General features: G+C 45.8%; 1 protein-coding gene and 1 long non-coding RNA gene across 3 annotated transcripts in view; one reads left to right on the plus strand and one right to left on the minus strand.

Annotated features, from left to right (window-relative positions):
- Positions 1-1271: 1271 nt before the first annotated feature.
- On the plus strand, positions 1272-7702 carry pfkfb3 (6-phosphofructo-2-kinase/fructose-2,6-biphosphatase 3). 2 transcript variants are annotated; one of them, XM_086022694.1, is made up of 15 exons: positions 1272-1543; positions 3090-3218; positions 3288-3384; positions 3459-3525; positions 3602-3676; positions 3756-3812; positions 3908-4032; positions 4169-4376; positions 4474-4620; positions 4701-4805; positions 5279-5408; positions 5489-5616; positions 5687-5875; positions 6024-6046; positions 6609-7702. In XM_086022694.1, exons 1-15 carry the CDS (start codon positions 1465-1467, stop codon positions 6613-6615), a joined length of 1566 nt encoding a protein of 521 aa, XP_085878820.1. In that variant the 5' UTR covers positions 1272-1464; the 3' UTR covers positions 6616-7702. The 2 variants fall into 2 exon arrangements, with proteins under 2 accessions (XP_085878820.1, XP_085878821.1); XM_086022695.1 differs by lacking the exon at positions 6024-6046.
- A 2849-nt stretch (positions 7703-10551) lies between these two features.
- The window catches only part of LOC147126448 (uncharacterized), a 41021-nt gene continuing 36522 nt past the window's right edge, over positions 10552-15050 (minus strand). Inside the window, exon 4 of the long non-coding RNA XR_015084794.1 lies at positions 10552-10626. This is a non-coding gene — a long non-coding RNA (uncharacterized LOC147126448). The remainder of the gene's footprint in view (positions 10627-15050) is intronic.

The raw sequence follows: 15050 nt of genomic DNA on the forward strand, positions 1-15050 counted from the left end.
GCATCACTTGCAGGTTTGTTTTGAACTGCCGTGTCGGAGCGTGTTGAGTGTGCCTGGCCCATTGCTGTTTTGTGATTGGCTGCTGGGGGAGTAACCTATTAAACTCTGACCTAACCTGTGAGAGACAAGAGACGGGGTGAAAAGGTCATGACCCATGTCCCATTAATGGGTCACTATTTGTTCATATGCATTTCAATCGGTGAGCAACTCATTTTGACGAAATATATTGTAGCAAAGTCTAGTCAAACCAAGAAAAGAGGGTGCCAATCAGATCGTTTCAACAAAAATGGTAAACTCTGCTAGGGAGCAGGTTTGGAAAGAGAACAAACAGTGGATACAAAAACCACGTCTTTGCACAATCTGAATTTTTCACTTTCACATGAGACTGACACCTTCTCCACATGGAAAGCCCCCCCCCCCCCAGTTTACAATAAGAAAAAAAAAATCACATTCTAAATATCAGAATTACTTTATATGCTATACGAGACTTTTTTTTTTTTTAGTAAAACATTATGATATAACAAGCAATAGCTGGAATATTCTTTATAATTCCAAAACAGTAATACCTTGTTGAATGGTTGATTCAAGATTTCAGTTAGTTTTAGCAGTTGAAGATTACAAGAGTTTTTAGCTGCATGCCAGTGAATTTCTCTTAGGGTCATAAGTTTTATTTTGGTAATGAATAAAAACATGTTTACACCATGAGAGATTTTGTTTCCTCAGGCTTGTACATAACTGGCATGTGTGTAACTACATCCACAATGACTAAGTGGTACAAGCCTGAGCAGTAGACAAGTGTCAATCCGCACGTTTCACTCGGGAAGCCCAAGGTGCGGAGAAATGGCTAAATATAGAGAAGGGCAGAATTACGTCACAACAGATGTGCTAGGAAACATTCTTACTGTCATTATAATCGTTTTCAAAAGAGGAACTTCATTGACTCACCAGCACGTCAAACAAACGCATTCCCTCATAGAAAGTTATAGGTAAATATTCCAACTTCAATAATCATTCACTTTATTATTTATTACTATTTGCATTCCTACCGGTAACTGACCAATGAGAAATATTGATCGTCGCCTACTGTTGATGTGACTTTCGCATCATATTAAATAAATACATACTTATGAGCCACTAATGCTCTAGTAGTAATGTTTGTAGTGACCACAAGATGTTGCTGCTGAGGCACCACCGCCTCATGACGTCGTCGTTTTGTGTCGTCATCACAGTCACGTTGTCTCTCCGTCGGGTGGGGTTAAATAGCGGATGTGCACCGCCGACCGGCAGATTATCCCGACTCAACGCGCAACCGGCCTCGCGGGTCGTTTTTCTTGCTCATCCAAAAGAAAAGCGTTAAGAATCTTTTTTTTTTTAAATTATTAATTTATTTATTCATTTTTGGGGTGTTTTCGAACCGCCGTGCTTCCCACTTATCGTGTGCGGCTTTTTTCAAGTCCTCAAGGAATGCCCAGAGAGCTGACCCAGAACAGGATCCAAAAGATCTGGGTTCCAACCAAGGATGATAAGCCGGTTCCCCGGAGAGGTAAAATACGTTCTAACTGAAATCATACATCCAATTTTAGAATGAAGAGCATTTGCATGACCTCGATGCAAGCTGCATTGTCGACGGCGTGAACCGCCCCCACATTTGGGAGCCTATCCGATGATTTCAACTGTTTTGATTTTTATGTCACGTTCCTGTCAACTAATGTGATCGTGGTTTGGTTGGAAGCGCGGTAGCCGAGTGCACTTGTCCTACAACGGCATGCGCGGCACTCCTCGACCCGAGCGTGACTAGACACAGGTCGCCACGGTAACCGCATTGCGCCGCAACCCGGCGTGGGATGCTGCAAAAAACTCGGCACACTATTGGTTGGTCGGCAACGCGCGTGTATGGCGCGACATTGATGCAGGGGGGAGGGGGGACCCTACTAAATTTAAACAAATTCTAGCATTTTTCAAATAGGGCCGGGCAATTAAGCTATTTGTCAGGACGTCATTTTCATTTATTTATTTTTTTGGCAGCTTCTGAAGTTCAAAGTATGTCTCACAATTTGGCTGCAACAAGAGAGCTGCATACGGTAGTTTACAAAAGTAGAGTCAGTGTTCTCAATATTTGGCAACACTTCCAAGGCCTCCAGCGACCATTTTCCTAGAAAGTTGAATTCAGACGACAAGCACGGGATCATTTCCACAACGATGTCCTGTGTGATGAGAAAGACTTTGGTGTTCCATTTATACATTAGAGGACGTGTTTTTTTTTGGGGGGGGGGGCTTACTTTTGACCCGAGGTATGTGCTTCCAAGCTGCTAATATTTTGCAGAGGTCACTTTGCCTCACAACTACATAAGAAAAGAAGGGAATGCAGGATTATGGAATTTATATTGTGGAATATTTAAAATGTGGATTGTATGTACTTGTTCGGTGTCAGCAGACATAAAATCTGCTTTCCGTGCAATATTCTGATTGGCGGATATCACCTTCAGAAATAGCATTCTGCGAGAAAATTATTGATTTTTTCTCAAAAAAGTTACATTCTCAGATTGCTCAAGCAAATTCCACATGACGACAAACATCTCGTTGAATAATGACATTGTCATTTGCTTTTTCTATAATTAAGCAAAGCAAATGGATTCAAATCAGAAATCCGATTTTAAAGACCATATACCCCAGCCCCAACGCAAAACAATAATTATATTTTATGCAGCGACATAAGTACAGGCGATGTCCTGTAAAACGTGAGACAGGGCCACTGGCGGTGTCTGACTGTCAATTACCGGCCTTAATCTCTTTTTTCCATTCATGTGGTTGTAGTGTTACGGAAACGAGATTAGTGAGTTGGCACAGCTGATGTTTACTGCGGTGCGGCGACGGTAACGCTTAAGTTGACTTGATGTGACAAAGACATGCTGAGTAAGGGATAGCTGCGGAAGATGCGAACAGAGGCGACTGCAGTGACATATTGGTTGCTGGGCAAGTGGAAACACTTCATGTCTGGGTGCCGTGCAGAAAAGTGGGTCATTAGTGTCATGTAAACCCGACGCGGTTCAATGTCACGATTTGTCTAAATGCGACTGTTGTCCCGACAGCGGGCGGCGCCCCCCACGTCGCCAACCCCCCCACCGTCATCGTGATGGTGGGCCTGCCGGCTCGAGGCAAGACCTACATGTCCAGGAAACTCACGCGCTACCTCAACTGGATCGGCATGCCCACCAAAGGTACGCACGGCGCCGGCCGACAAAGTCAAAGTTAAAGCGTCTTCTCACAATTCCACTCGCCTCCTGCAGTCTTCAACGTGGGCGAGTACCGCAGGGAGGCGGTCAAGAACTACAGCTCCTATGATTTCTTTAAGTCTGACAACGAGTGCGCCGTCAAGATCAGGGAGTAAGTGGGCGCGCTTACGTGAAATACAAAACGATGGTCAAAGCAAGTAACACCCGTGCGTCTTTGCCCTTCAGACAATGTGCCTTAGCAGCCTTGAGAGACGTCAAGTCCTACTTGCAAGACGAGGGAGGCCAAGTAGCGGTAAGTTTCCACTCGCGCGTCACGCGGTTCCATACATACAACCGAGAAACAAACTAAGACGGCGCGTCTACGGCAGGTCTTCGACGCGACAAACACGACGAGGGACAGGCGAAAGCTCATCCTCCAGTTTGGCCATGAGAATAGCTTCAGGGTATGTGGTTACCCGGGAAACCGGATTGGCTTGTGCGTCCGGCGTCACTGCGACCGCATTTGCCCCTTTTTCTACCCAGATCTTTTTCATCGAGTCCGTCTGCGACGACCCGAGCGTCATTGCTTCAAATATCATGGTGAGGTCACGCACCTCCAATAATGCAACAGCTGAAAATGTGCGTTTTGAATGTGACGGTCAAACAAAAAAAAATGTATTCTGACCTTCTTCCAGGAGGTGAAGGTTTCCTGTCCAGACTACAAAGACTGCAACAAGACGGATGCCATGTTGGATTTCCAAAGGAGGATCGAATGTTACAAAGCCAGCTACCAGCCTCTGGACCCTGATCAGCACGACAGGCAAGAAGCACATCTTCAATAGACCTTTTCAACATCCGTACCTCGTCATTGTTTTCAGTTCCAAGTACCTTGGCGCCCATTTTTTTCCCCAAACAATACGAAAGGGTCCGCCGTTAATCCGGCTCTCTACCTGCAGGGAGCTGTCCTTCATCAAGGTGATTGACGTGGGCCGCCGCTTCCTGGTCAACCGCGTCCAGGATCACACCCAGAGCAAGATCGTCTACTACCTGATGAACATCCACGTCCAGCCGCGCACCATTTACCTGTGTCGACACGGAGAGAGCGCGGACAACCTGGAGTGGCGACTGGGCGGCGACGCTGGCCTCTCGCCGAGGGGCAGGCAGGTATGGCGGCAGTCGCCTCGGTATGGCACCGGCCCCAAAGATCGAGTGCCACGTTAGTGGAAATCAGGCGGTGATTGTTGTGCGCTCTCCGCGGTAGTTTTCGACCGCCTTGGCTGGATTCGTGGAGGAGCAGCAGCTGAAGGATCTGAAGGTGTGGACCAGCCAGTTGTGTCGCAGCATCCAGACAGCCGAGCACCTGGGGGTCCCGTACGAGCAGTGGAAGGCCCTCAATGAAATTGACGCAGTGGGTGTCACTCTCTGGACACGGACGATTTTCGTCCCCCTGCGTAAATATTCTGCTGTTAACTTGTCATGTTGTTTTAGGGAATGTGTGAGGAGATGACATACGATGAGATTAAGGAGAAATTCCCTGAGGAGTTCGCCTTGAGGGACGAGGATAAATACTACTACCGCTACCCTGCTGGAGAGGTACGCGTCCAACATAGTTACAGTATATGCAAACTAATGTAATAGAATTGCGGTAATCCGTGACTATTTGCGGGTGGTAGGGTCCCGCAGGTGTCAGCAAAAAACACATCATTCAAAATTTTGGCTCGTTTGAGTAATTTAGGTTCCGCAATTGACCCTTCCTCATTTTTAAAATGAGCAACGGGTAGGGCTTTCTTTAGCAACAATGAAAGATGCATCTACTTCTCGTCTAAACCAGTTGCAAAGTCTGCGTGTTTACTTCCCGGTGGGCTGCTACATCAGCACTTCGGGGCGCTGTCGTTTTTCCACCCTGCTGCGTTACCTTTTCACACTGCGCACAAAATAAAAACCCCAAATGGGTTGCACAGAAAAACGACGCAAGAGCGGGGCATTCCCGCACATAGCTAAATCTACACTCACAGCTTGCATAACCCGAGATGAGATTGAATAAACACTCTTTGTGTTGGCCGTAGTCCTACCAGGACCTGGTCCAGAGGGTGGAGCCGGTCATCATGGAGCTGGAGCGGCAGGAGAACGTGCTGGTCATCTGCCACCAGGCCGTCATGCGCTGCCTCCTGGCCTACTTCCTGGACAAAAGCGCAGGTGGGCACAGAAACGACACCGCCCTCTCATCAACACGCTGGAAGCACATCACATCACGAGCGTGTCTTTTCCTGTGGCAGATGAGATGCCCTACCTGAAGTGTCCGCTTCACACTGTGCTGAAGCTCACCCCTGTGGCCTACGGCTGCAAAGTCGAGTCCATCTCTTTGAATGTGGAAGCGGTGAACACTCACAGAGACAGACCCGAGGTAAGGCCTCATCGCACTTGGAGTACGCCTTGAAGCGTTGACTATCCTGTCTAATTGTGGGCGTGTCCAGGAGGTGAAGCGGGGCCCCGGCATCTTGATCCGGAGGAACAGCGTGACTCCTCTGACCAGCCCCGAGACAAACATCAAGAAACCTCGCATCGAGGACCTGGACGAGGCCCCCGTTCAGGAGCTCCCCCATTCGGTGGCGTCGTTGGCGCTCTGCAGCCCGTCGCACCTGCCGCTGACGCTGGCCGGCCAGGTGGGTGCCAGCGTGAACGGGCGCAGAGAATCTGTCACGGTCACACATGGGTTTTTAAAGCAGGTTCTATCGAGACTGCCCGTTTTCTCACTTGCTTATTACCCGTCCTCTTTTCCTGTGCTGCCTTCTCCTGCTCTGCACCTTGCAGCACTGGCTGGGCAAAGTTTGCCTGTAAGTATTCATACAGCTACTAAGTGTGACCGGGGGGAAAATCTGAAAGCGATTGTGAAACTGCAAGTAGTGTTACTGAGTGCAAAGTGGCTAATCCGCAAATGTATGTTGTGATTGAGCAAGATGGCTTGACTTGCTTGAGTTTTGCCACTGCAATTGGGCCTCGCATGACACTTGAAGGTTGAGACTTCTGCCTTACTTGCAAAACTGAATCGAGTTCAACCCAAAGCCTCTTGTATCGTCTTGACTTTTGTCCCATATGGTGTGTCTGCTAGGCTAGTGTGAGTCAAGCCAAGATCATTTTTGTTCCCCTCGCCAGTTTTATGACAAAGCTGTAAGCGACGCTAGGCCGTGTGAATCGACTCCATTCGCAATTACCTGAGGATGAAGAGGGCGGCAGTTTCGGCACCTTCTAAAAATACCAGCCGATGACGTAACTCGTAGTTTGTCGGCATTAGGCTGCCCGTGGCGGCGTTGTGCGTCGTCGGATGTTTGTCTCGTTGCTAAGCGCATAACCCAACGTTACACGGAGGCTGCTCACATTGGCGTGTGTGTTTTGCAGAACCTGAGGAGACACTCCTGACGCCCCGCCGCTCGCAAAGGAGCAACGACGCGGCACCCGCCGCCCTTTCACTCAGTGACTTGACGCAATGAAAGTTCTTCTACAAGAAAAAACAAGCCTTTTCAAATCGAAAAGGATGACGCCATCTTTTTTCCTCCTCTCATACCTTTAATCTTCCAAAAATGAGGGGAGTTACTTTCATTTCTGCTTCCTATCCAAAGATATCATTTTCGAAGAAAAGCTCCTCTTCACTTTCATGCCTTCCAAGATATTCCTGCTGGGACTTCTGAATTTGTGAGCAAACTGTGGCGCGTTGAAAAGTCAATTCAGTCTCGCCGTAGTTCACACTGGAGACTTTGATTGCATTGTATTGATCAGACACTGGAATTTGTCACCTTTTCTCACGCGGGTGTCGAGGCGGAGCCAAATTGTTAGATTGTTTTTGCACATTTGGGGATGCATTTTGATTGTACGTTTTTGTGTCAGTGTCTTGACTTTGCTTCACTTGAACGGAGGGCGTCCTTGCCGTAGAGTGCCTGTAGCGCTGGTTTTGCAAGCACACTTCATGTAATGATATCACGCGTTCAAATGAGTAACTTTTCACAGTGCTGTTTTAATTTGTTTTGATTTAGCTCGGTCGCTACTAAACACGCTGAATGAAACGGGGTCTCGCCACTGTTGGGGAAATGTCATTTCTTTGCTGTCGTTGTCCGCCGCGCACAAATGTAAGCACCTCTATTTTTCTCCTAACAAAGCGTGCTGTTAATATGTTTGTAAATATGAGCGTACGTACGGTCAAAGTTGAGATGGACGGCGGACTGCCTGCTTCCTTGGGAGGTTTGAATGGGAATGTGTCATGTGATGTTTTTGTACCCATGTGGTGGGATTTCGAAAGCAAGCGGGGTTTGTGTACAAAAACAAAATGCATGGTAGTCAAATATACTTGAAGTGCTTATTTTTTGCTACTGTTTTATTATGTTCTTTATTTATTTTCTATGTAGTTTTTGACACACAGAGAGAGGCTACTGTGCAGGAAATGACAGTACGTTGTACTGGATTTTGCATCTGCTGGACCAATAAAAGTGCTAAAAGTACACTTGGTGTCTTTCCGTTCTATCGCGAATGACTTTTATGGCGCCTTCCTCCAAAGTGCTCACATGGTGTCGGCTATCACACCGATTCTGGGTGAGTCACCCACCTTTCGCGGCGTCTTCTGAGAAAGTGGCTGGCGCAATTCAGGAAGTTGCAGGCAAATTACACCAGAGTGGATGATAAGGACTTTCTCCAATACGGTTCACTAGAATTTAAGAGAGTGTCTTATCTAATACTAGAGGCCTTGGTGAGCTGATGCAATGTTTGTATGCTACATGTACACTGTGTACAAATTGGGGCGGAACAATTTTGATTGCGATCTTTCTCCCCTCAGAATTGGGTTTAACATGCCATCATTTCTTTTACCCCGACTAAAATACAATTTGAATTAGATTAATTAATCAGCCTGAGCTCAAATACTGTATAGACTCCAATGTGGAGAATAGAATAGAACAAGTGAAACTATCACTCATTCACTGCCATTGACATTTGTCGTTTCACAGTTCAGCCATTCAATCCCAGGAACCTATTTATGTTTTTCTCAAATTTTTTTCAAACGTTAGGGTAAAAGAGGGTCAAAAAATGTCTGGCAGTAAATGAGTCAAATGCTTCAAAGGGGAAGTCTTGACAATAATACGTTCCATGTGCCTCCACTAGTCTAAACACGGCATTTTGATTAATATCGCATTTGTGGAGTATGAATCTGGTCGTTTTTAGCCATCTCAGAGGGCGGCCATTTTGCTGGCTTCCCTTTTCGATATTTCACAAGTAGTACCACTGAGCTGAGAACATGCCCCACTCCTATTTCTGTCTCCGTCCCACTCACTCAACACCGAAAAGGAAGCAAGCCAAGGTTTGGCGTTTCTCTGTGAATCATAGTTCCGCTGAGTGTCTCGCTGGCTATGTGACTGCCATCAGGTTCCGCTTCCCCGCCATCGCACGCGCACACACACACGTTTGCTGCAGTGCTGGCGCCATCACTGTGGCTCATTTCTCGCCACATGACAGCATTTCTGTTGCCTCCAGTATTTCACAAGTGCTTTTTAGTACTGCGGGGACGCAGTGAAAAAACACTTGATAGAGTTCTTTAGCAGAATTGTGGAACAAGAATTTCCCCCGAAATCGGTTTGGAACGGGAGGGCACGTTTGAAATTTGGTGCAAATCTGGATAAAGGTGCAGATTCAGATTGATTGACAGAACGGGCAGCATGTCATGGAGGTGCAGCACACTGGATGTTTTGTGGCAGGCAAATGTGCTGTTGCTGCCTGTGCGCCAGCACAGAGGAGCTGCTGCGTCAGGCGTTTGAATGGTCAAACATGCGGCCGGCGCTAAGCCAGCCACTCCACAAATAGCAGTCTTAATGCCGCGTTAACGAAGGGGCTGGCGCTCTCAATCCCTTTGAGGCTTCAAGTCATGAAGATGTCACACCTCAAATGTCCTCCAGCTGCATTTTACCAAAACCACTACGGCATTTCGCAAACTTGACATTGACTCGGTCATGTCTCGCTGTCCTTTAACATGACTCAGCTGCTTGGCCTCTTTTATCTTGTTAGCGCTTCCTTCTTAGCCGCGCATGTGACCCCGGCGTCCCATTTGAGACGCAAGTAATCTTGTCCACTTGCACGCCAAACACACACAGACACAAATGAACTCTTTCGACCTATTTAAAATTCATAAAGTCACTTGAGCAAACAACCACACCCGTGCGCAGGTTTCGCATTCTCAAGACTTTATATGCACGTGTGGAAGGTTGTTGGCCACTCAAGTTAGTGTGTGCCTCCAAACAAGCTGAACTCGTTTGAAAGAATCAATAATTCACGATTGTAGTCCATCAAATGAAAGAGGAAACTGAATTTTGAAACAGGAAAGTTCAAATGAAAAGGCACCTTACTAAACAAGAAACAAAAATATTAGGGGTGTAACAAAAAAAAAAAAAAACGCTTTGAAACGGGAAAAACGTTTTTTGATGTAAAAGGTGCGAGTGCATCGAATCGTTCCACTTTGAAATGTATCGTGATGCGTATCGAATCTTCATTTACAGTACTGACAAATTCAGTCAAATGTGTGAAAAATAACCAAAAAGTAATTGCATCATACACTCTCGAACCGAGCCATACTATATCAAATCGAATCGTAATCTCACCGAGTCGAACCCAATCGTTTCGCACCTAGCATGTCGAAAACCGCGTCGAATCGGCTTTTGTGGAGAGATGCGCGCCCCTAAAAAAATATGTATTCATTAAATTCATTGAAGAAAAAATATTGTTTCAATTTACTACATACTGAATAATACTCCAACTAAATAAGCAGCTGACTGTATGTCCACTAAGCTGCAGATGATTAACTCAAAGCCCAGCACTGTAAAAGAGAGCGTTGAGTCTATTTACACACAGCACATTTGTATACGTCCAGTTTTGCAAATCCCTTCCCTCCACTAGTCGTGCAAAGGGAGTGAAAGTCTTTCATGAATGGAATGGAGCAGATTAAATATCCCCCATCACACTGGCTGGGAAATAAAAGGCCCTGTGATGGCATTCTGCCGCGCAGTTATGCCGCCGACACAAAAGGCACAAAAGCGTGATGAGTCACCCTCCATGCGAGTCATCTTTATTGTAGTGTGTCAAGTTGGCATTCTCCGCACTTTGTGTGTTCATGCGCGACACGTTAAGCAAATTGCAAATGCGGCAGTCACATGGAATGTAGCGCGATTGTCCAGTGACCTTGCCGTGGGACACTTGGCAGTCAATCCAGTGACTGCAACGAACGAAAACAAAAGAATGAGAGAGGTGTCCAAGTGCATGAGAGCTGCCTGAACATTATTAGACAACGGCCGGCGGCTTACTTCTTGTTATATCGCTGTCCTGACTCTTCCTAAAGCCTCGCAAAGTTAATGGACTAATAGGATAGGTCGGCGTTGCGGACACGCTAACATCAGGGCGGGGAGGAGAGATGATGAGGACCAGGAAATGACAAGGTGGGGAGAGAAAAGTTCAATACACAATCTCGTGTGGTCGCTCACGTATGGTGAAAATGATGAACACGAGTGAGACCGAGTCGCGGGGAGAACTGGAGCAACAAAAACAAAAAGCGTGAAAAAATGTGAAGTAACTCAGCGAGGTGACGTGGTTGCGTAATTCCTTCAAACTACTTACTCGTTCAAAAGTGTTACGCTATCCTTGCTATGTTACGACTTTGACTCTCCGGATTCTCTCACAGGCTGCCTCTAGTGGTATGTGAAACAATCACAGAATGAAATGTTTTAAGTGCAGCGTTGATATTCAATCTGTGAGTAATGTGAAAGTGGACGACGATAATAGTAAATGTACTTTTAGGAATAAAATCTCTTAAATTTGGTTTTGCATCAACACTTGGACACAATTCCACCTATCGCGACTTTGCTCGGAAGTCACCTTCAACAATGATTAACAAAATGGGAAGAGGGACAACGGAAAGTTGTGTCACCTCCTCCTGGCTCGGGCTCATCGGGCGCAATAACACCTTTGCGTCACAAAGGCCACAAAAACAAATGAGTGTTGTAGTTTGGACGGGCCAATCTGAATGAGAGGGAAAAACACTGGAATGAATTGAATTTTTGACTCCATTGTGGACGCGCGGGGACAAGGTGATGTTTCCTCAGGCCACAGAAAGTTCACCGATTGTGCTGCCATTGTGTGCCGCTCACTCTTTTGTAAGTGTGTATGCAAGAGCGGATTACACAAAAACGTAATTTCCACTGACCATTGCAGAAGGGTCGAATATTAGCCGAGGCAAAAGGCCTTTCAGTGTTCATCAATGACTTTTGTTAGCAATGCGACAGATAGGGCACTCCATTGCGGCACCCCGAGCTTGCTGACGTCACTTGATAATGTCGAGGCTCTGTCTCCATGCACTTCACCGCTCTGTGCTAACGTTGTTTTTCCAATTTCGCCAACACTGGTTGCTAGCTTACGCTCGCGCCGATTGCGCGTGGTGCTAATCTACAACTACGCCCACACTGATGAGTTCATTTTCGAAGAATGTTACTTGAAAATTGACTTCAACTTCTGTACACACGCAAAGTGTCAAATATGGTGACCAGCAGCAACTCTGCAAAGTAGCGCTAGCATACCCCCCCGCAGCGGGGCGGCGGTGTGAATCAGGTTGGCAGGGGAGCGGGGCTTATGTCATAGGTCCAAATCAAGCGCGGGGCCAATTGTGTCACCTGGCTGCTCTGTGTACAAACAGTAGCCCGGCTGTTTACTCTGCCCGGCTGTTGAATAATGAGCTTATGCAACCTCTCAAGAACACGCAGTCCCGCTGCCAGCGTCTTAATCGCAAGGATCAATTCGGATATTCGGCCCGCTCGCTCGGTGAAAACAACATCGGCGAAATCTGGTCTCTCGGCGCTGCAATGTGAAAACGAGCGTACTTCTTGCATCAGGGCGGAGGAACGAAGGAAATAATTGACAAGTCATTGTACAAAATGTGACAAGAAGTTAGCTTCAAGGAAAAATCAGACTCGACTATGAAAAGAATGCCTTCCAAAAGTTTCGAGCGGAGGTTGACGGGGTTTGAACAGAAAAGGACTGCGTCAGGATGACAATCCGAAATGGCTTCCTGTTGTGGCGCCTTGTCGAAAACACGCGGGGATTTGTGAACCTGAATCGCTCACGATTTGACAGCACAATGGCCCGCACCAGACCTGACCTCCACTCGTTGCACGCCGCCCACGTCAGAGGAGCAACGCCATTGCTTCACAAAAGCAGCGTGATATTCTCCGAACTTTTCATGACGACACTCAGACAGAACCGCCGACACAGAAGTGAACGTGGCAGCCTTCCCGGCGCTGCGTGTAAACATCTCATCTTACACCAATGTGCACTTCTTCACTTGACAGCTGAGGAAAACATACTGTAAACACTCGTCTTGCTGCTCCGTCTAAACAAGCTTTTCATAAGCCATTTCATTTGCCATAGAGCAAGTCCATGTACGCTAAATGAAAGCCACACAGCTCTTTTTCTTTTGGTCTCGTTCACATGTTAAGTGTTGACGTTGTGTGTGTGTGTGTGTGTGACTAAGCAGAGGAGGCAAACATTTACTTTCAACATGTGATCTTTCATTTGCAAATGGCCTTAAGCTTATGGTAATGGAGCCCGTGCCAGGCCTGCATGTCCTCATGCCCAGGGAGCACCATTAAGATTTGTGCCTCTCAACTGTGGTCACATTATTTTGCGCCCGCTTATGAAGAAATCCTATTGTTTACAAAGAGCCATTCAAAACGGGACTACGTCACATTTTAGACATCAGTGGAAATGCTTCCATGTTCCAAGTGCAAGAGCATGACAACTGCATCATAATGCAGCAGGATGTACTATAGCGCAACATCTGTGCGTCCATCCAAGCGATGGATTATGAGCACAGCAGAGGTCAGGGAGTGCGCGTTCGCCGTGACCCACTGGTGGTCGGCGTGTGAACCTGCAGGAGTGTCCTGTTTAATCTCCAAGTCCGAGTGTCTAGTGGGCAGTCAAGTGTTAAGATCACCTGCACTGAAAGCTTCCTGTCATGTGATGCCTGAATCGTTTTCCGTGGAAAAAATACACACTTGCTTGAAAAGATTTGCAAGGTGACTCACCTTTACTACAAAAGCACATACAGTTTGAATGAGTCAGACACTCATGTGATGGGAAGGAAACTCCCATGTTCCACTTTGGTGTTCCCTATTAATATGAAGACAAATTGCGCCCTCTTCTGGACATGTCGTGGAAATTACATCACTTCAAACTCTTCACATAAATTCAAATGTCTGACACTGTGCATGAACTGACTGGATAAGTCATTGGAAAAACAATGCATTAGTCAGTCAAAAAAAATGGTTTTGTATTAATACAATTAAGTGTGCATTCAAGAGACACTGAACATGCCATGTTCTAGGAAATTAAATTGATTTTGGTTACTTGGCGGCAAATGGCAACCAAGAGGGAGACAGGAAAGATGGTGACTAAAAGCATTATGATGACTCAAAGTTATGAGGAGAGCAATATAAGTAATACAACCCATTGAATGTGTGTGCTTTTTGTAAACTGCAAGCATCAAAACATACCAATCAAGGCCAGGCCATTTTTGAGGAATTATACTGTCCAATTTTGATTGACACTACTGTGTATCCATTTAAATATGTATCCATTTTGAACAATCTTTGCGATTGCAGGACTGTATTGGATGGACGCCTGCAGTGCTGTGATGAGGCACAAGGTGGCAGAAGGCTTGCGGGTAATGTCAGTCAATGACTACTCTAGGAAATTAGGGCAAAGTTTTGCAAATGTATGCTATTGATAGGTCAGCATTGCATACGCTGGATATAATAAGTCTACACACCCCTGTTCGAATGACAGCTTTTTGTGACATTAAGAAAAATGAGAGATGAATCCTTTCAAAACCTTGCCCATCATTAATAACCTGTACAACTCAATTAAAAACAGATAAACCAAAAAAAAAACAAAACAAAAAAAAACATTACAACAGCTGAAATTCAATCAGGGTCCATTCTGAACACAGCTATCTTCCCGGTTATAAGAGGGTGTGCACAGTTGCGCAACCACATTATTTCAGCTGCTTAGTCTTACTTCCCATGTCAAAAAAATACAAATAAATTCCAATAGAGATTCATCTGTTCCTTTAACATCACACAAACCTGGCATTTGATCAGGGTTGTGTAGACTTTTTATATTCCCTGTATTTAATCATTTTTACATTTGATATTCGTGTCTGTGAAGTGGAAGGAATTGGAATTGAATGGATTCTTTTCCCACTAGGTCAGAATACGCTCAATGTTTAACTGAGGTGATTTATCTATAACGTCCGCTTAACGACTCGAGTGGGTTCCACGCGAAGATGCGGATTTGACGTTTTCTACATCATAAACTTGTCCCTGTCATTTGAACAGTAAAACATTCCCATCTGTGCCGAGTTTTCGTGGACACCACCTTGGGAACTGTAGCCGTTTCCGTGAAACATACAGTAAAAGTCAGTATGCACTCCTGGGATTTGGCTCGTTAAAAATTCCAGACGAAAATAGAGGGAGCAAAAAAATATACATGTCTGAGTCACCAGAATCTTTGAGGGCAATTATTGTCAGTTTGACTGCAAAGAGTGAAGCGCTCACCTGTTTGGACGGCGTGATTGCATGAAGTTTTCATTCGTTTATTTGGAGGGACAACAGTCACTCGTCACATGGGTTTCTTTTTTAATACACTTGGAAATACTTGAAAATTTTCCAAAAGAAAAAAGCTGAAGGACTATCTTTCCTCCGATCACATGAGTTACAAGGACACACGCGCAAATGGGAAAGAACCCATAGGTTATTTTCATAT

Source organism: Filicampus tigris, chromosome 22 (genome assembly GCF_054856515.1).
Source record: "Filicampus tigris isolate MCC_2025a chromosome 22, RoL_Ftig_1.0, whole genome shotgun sequence".
Lineage (NCBI taxonomy): Eukaryota > Metazoa > Chordata > Actinopteri > Syngnathiformes > Syngnathidae > Filicampus > Filicampus tigris.

What these genes read in the sequence shown, in the direction of transcription:
- pfkfb3 (XM_086022694.1), top strand. Translation starts at nt 1,465, where the DNA reads ATGCCCAGAGAGCTGACCCAGAACAGGATCCAAAAGATCTGGGTTCCA. An exon ending in TAAGCCGGTTCCCCGGAGAG is followed by an intron (nt 1,544 to 3,089) that starts GTAAAATACGTT and finishes TTGTCCCGACAG; the next exon opens with CGGGCGGCGCCCCCCACGTC. An exon ending in ACCGCTACCCTGCTGGAGAG is followed by an intron (nt 4,806 to 5,278) that starts GTACGCGTCCAA and finishes TGTTGGCCGTAG; the next exon opens with TCCTACCAGGACCTGGTCCA.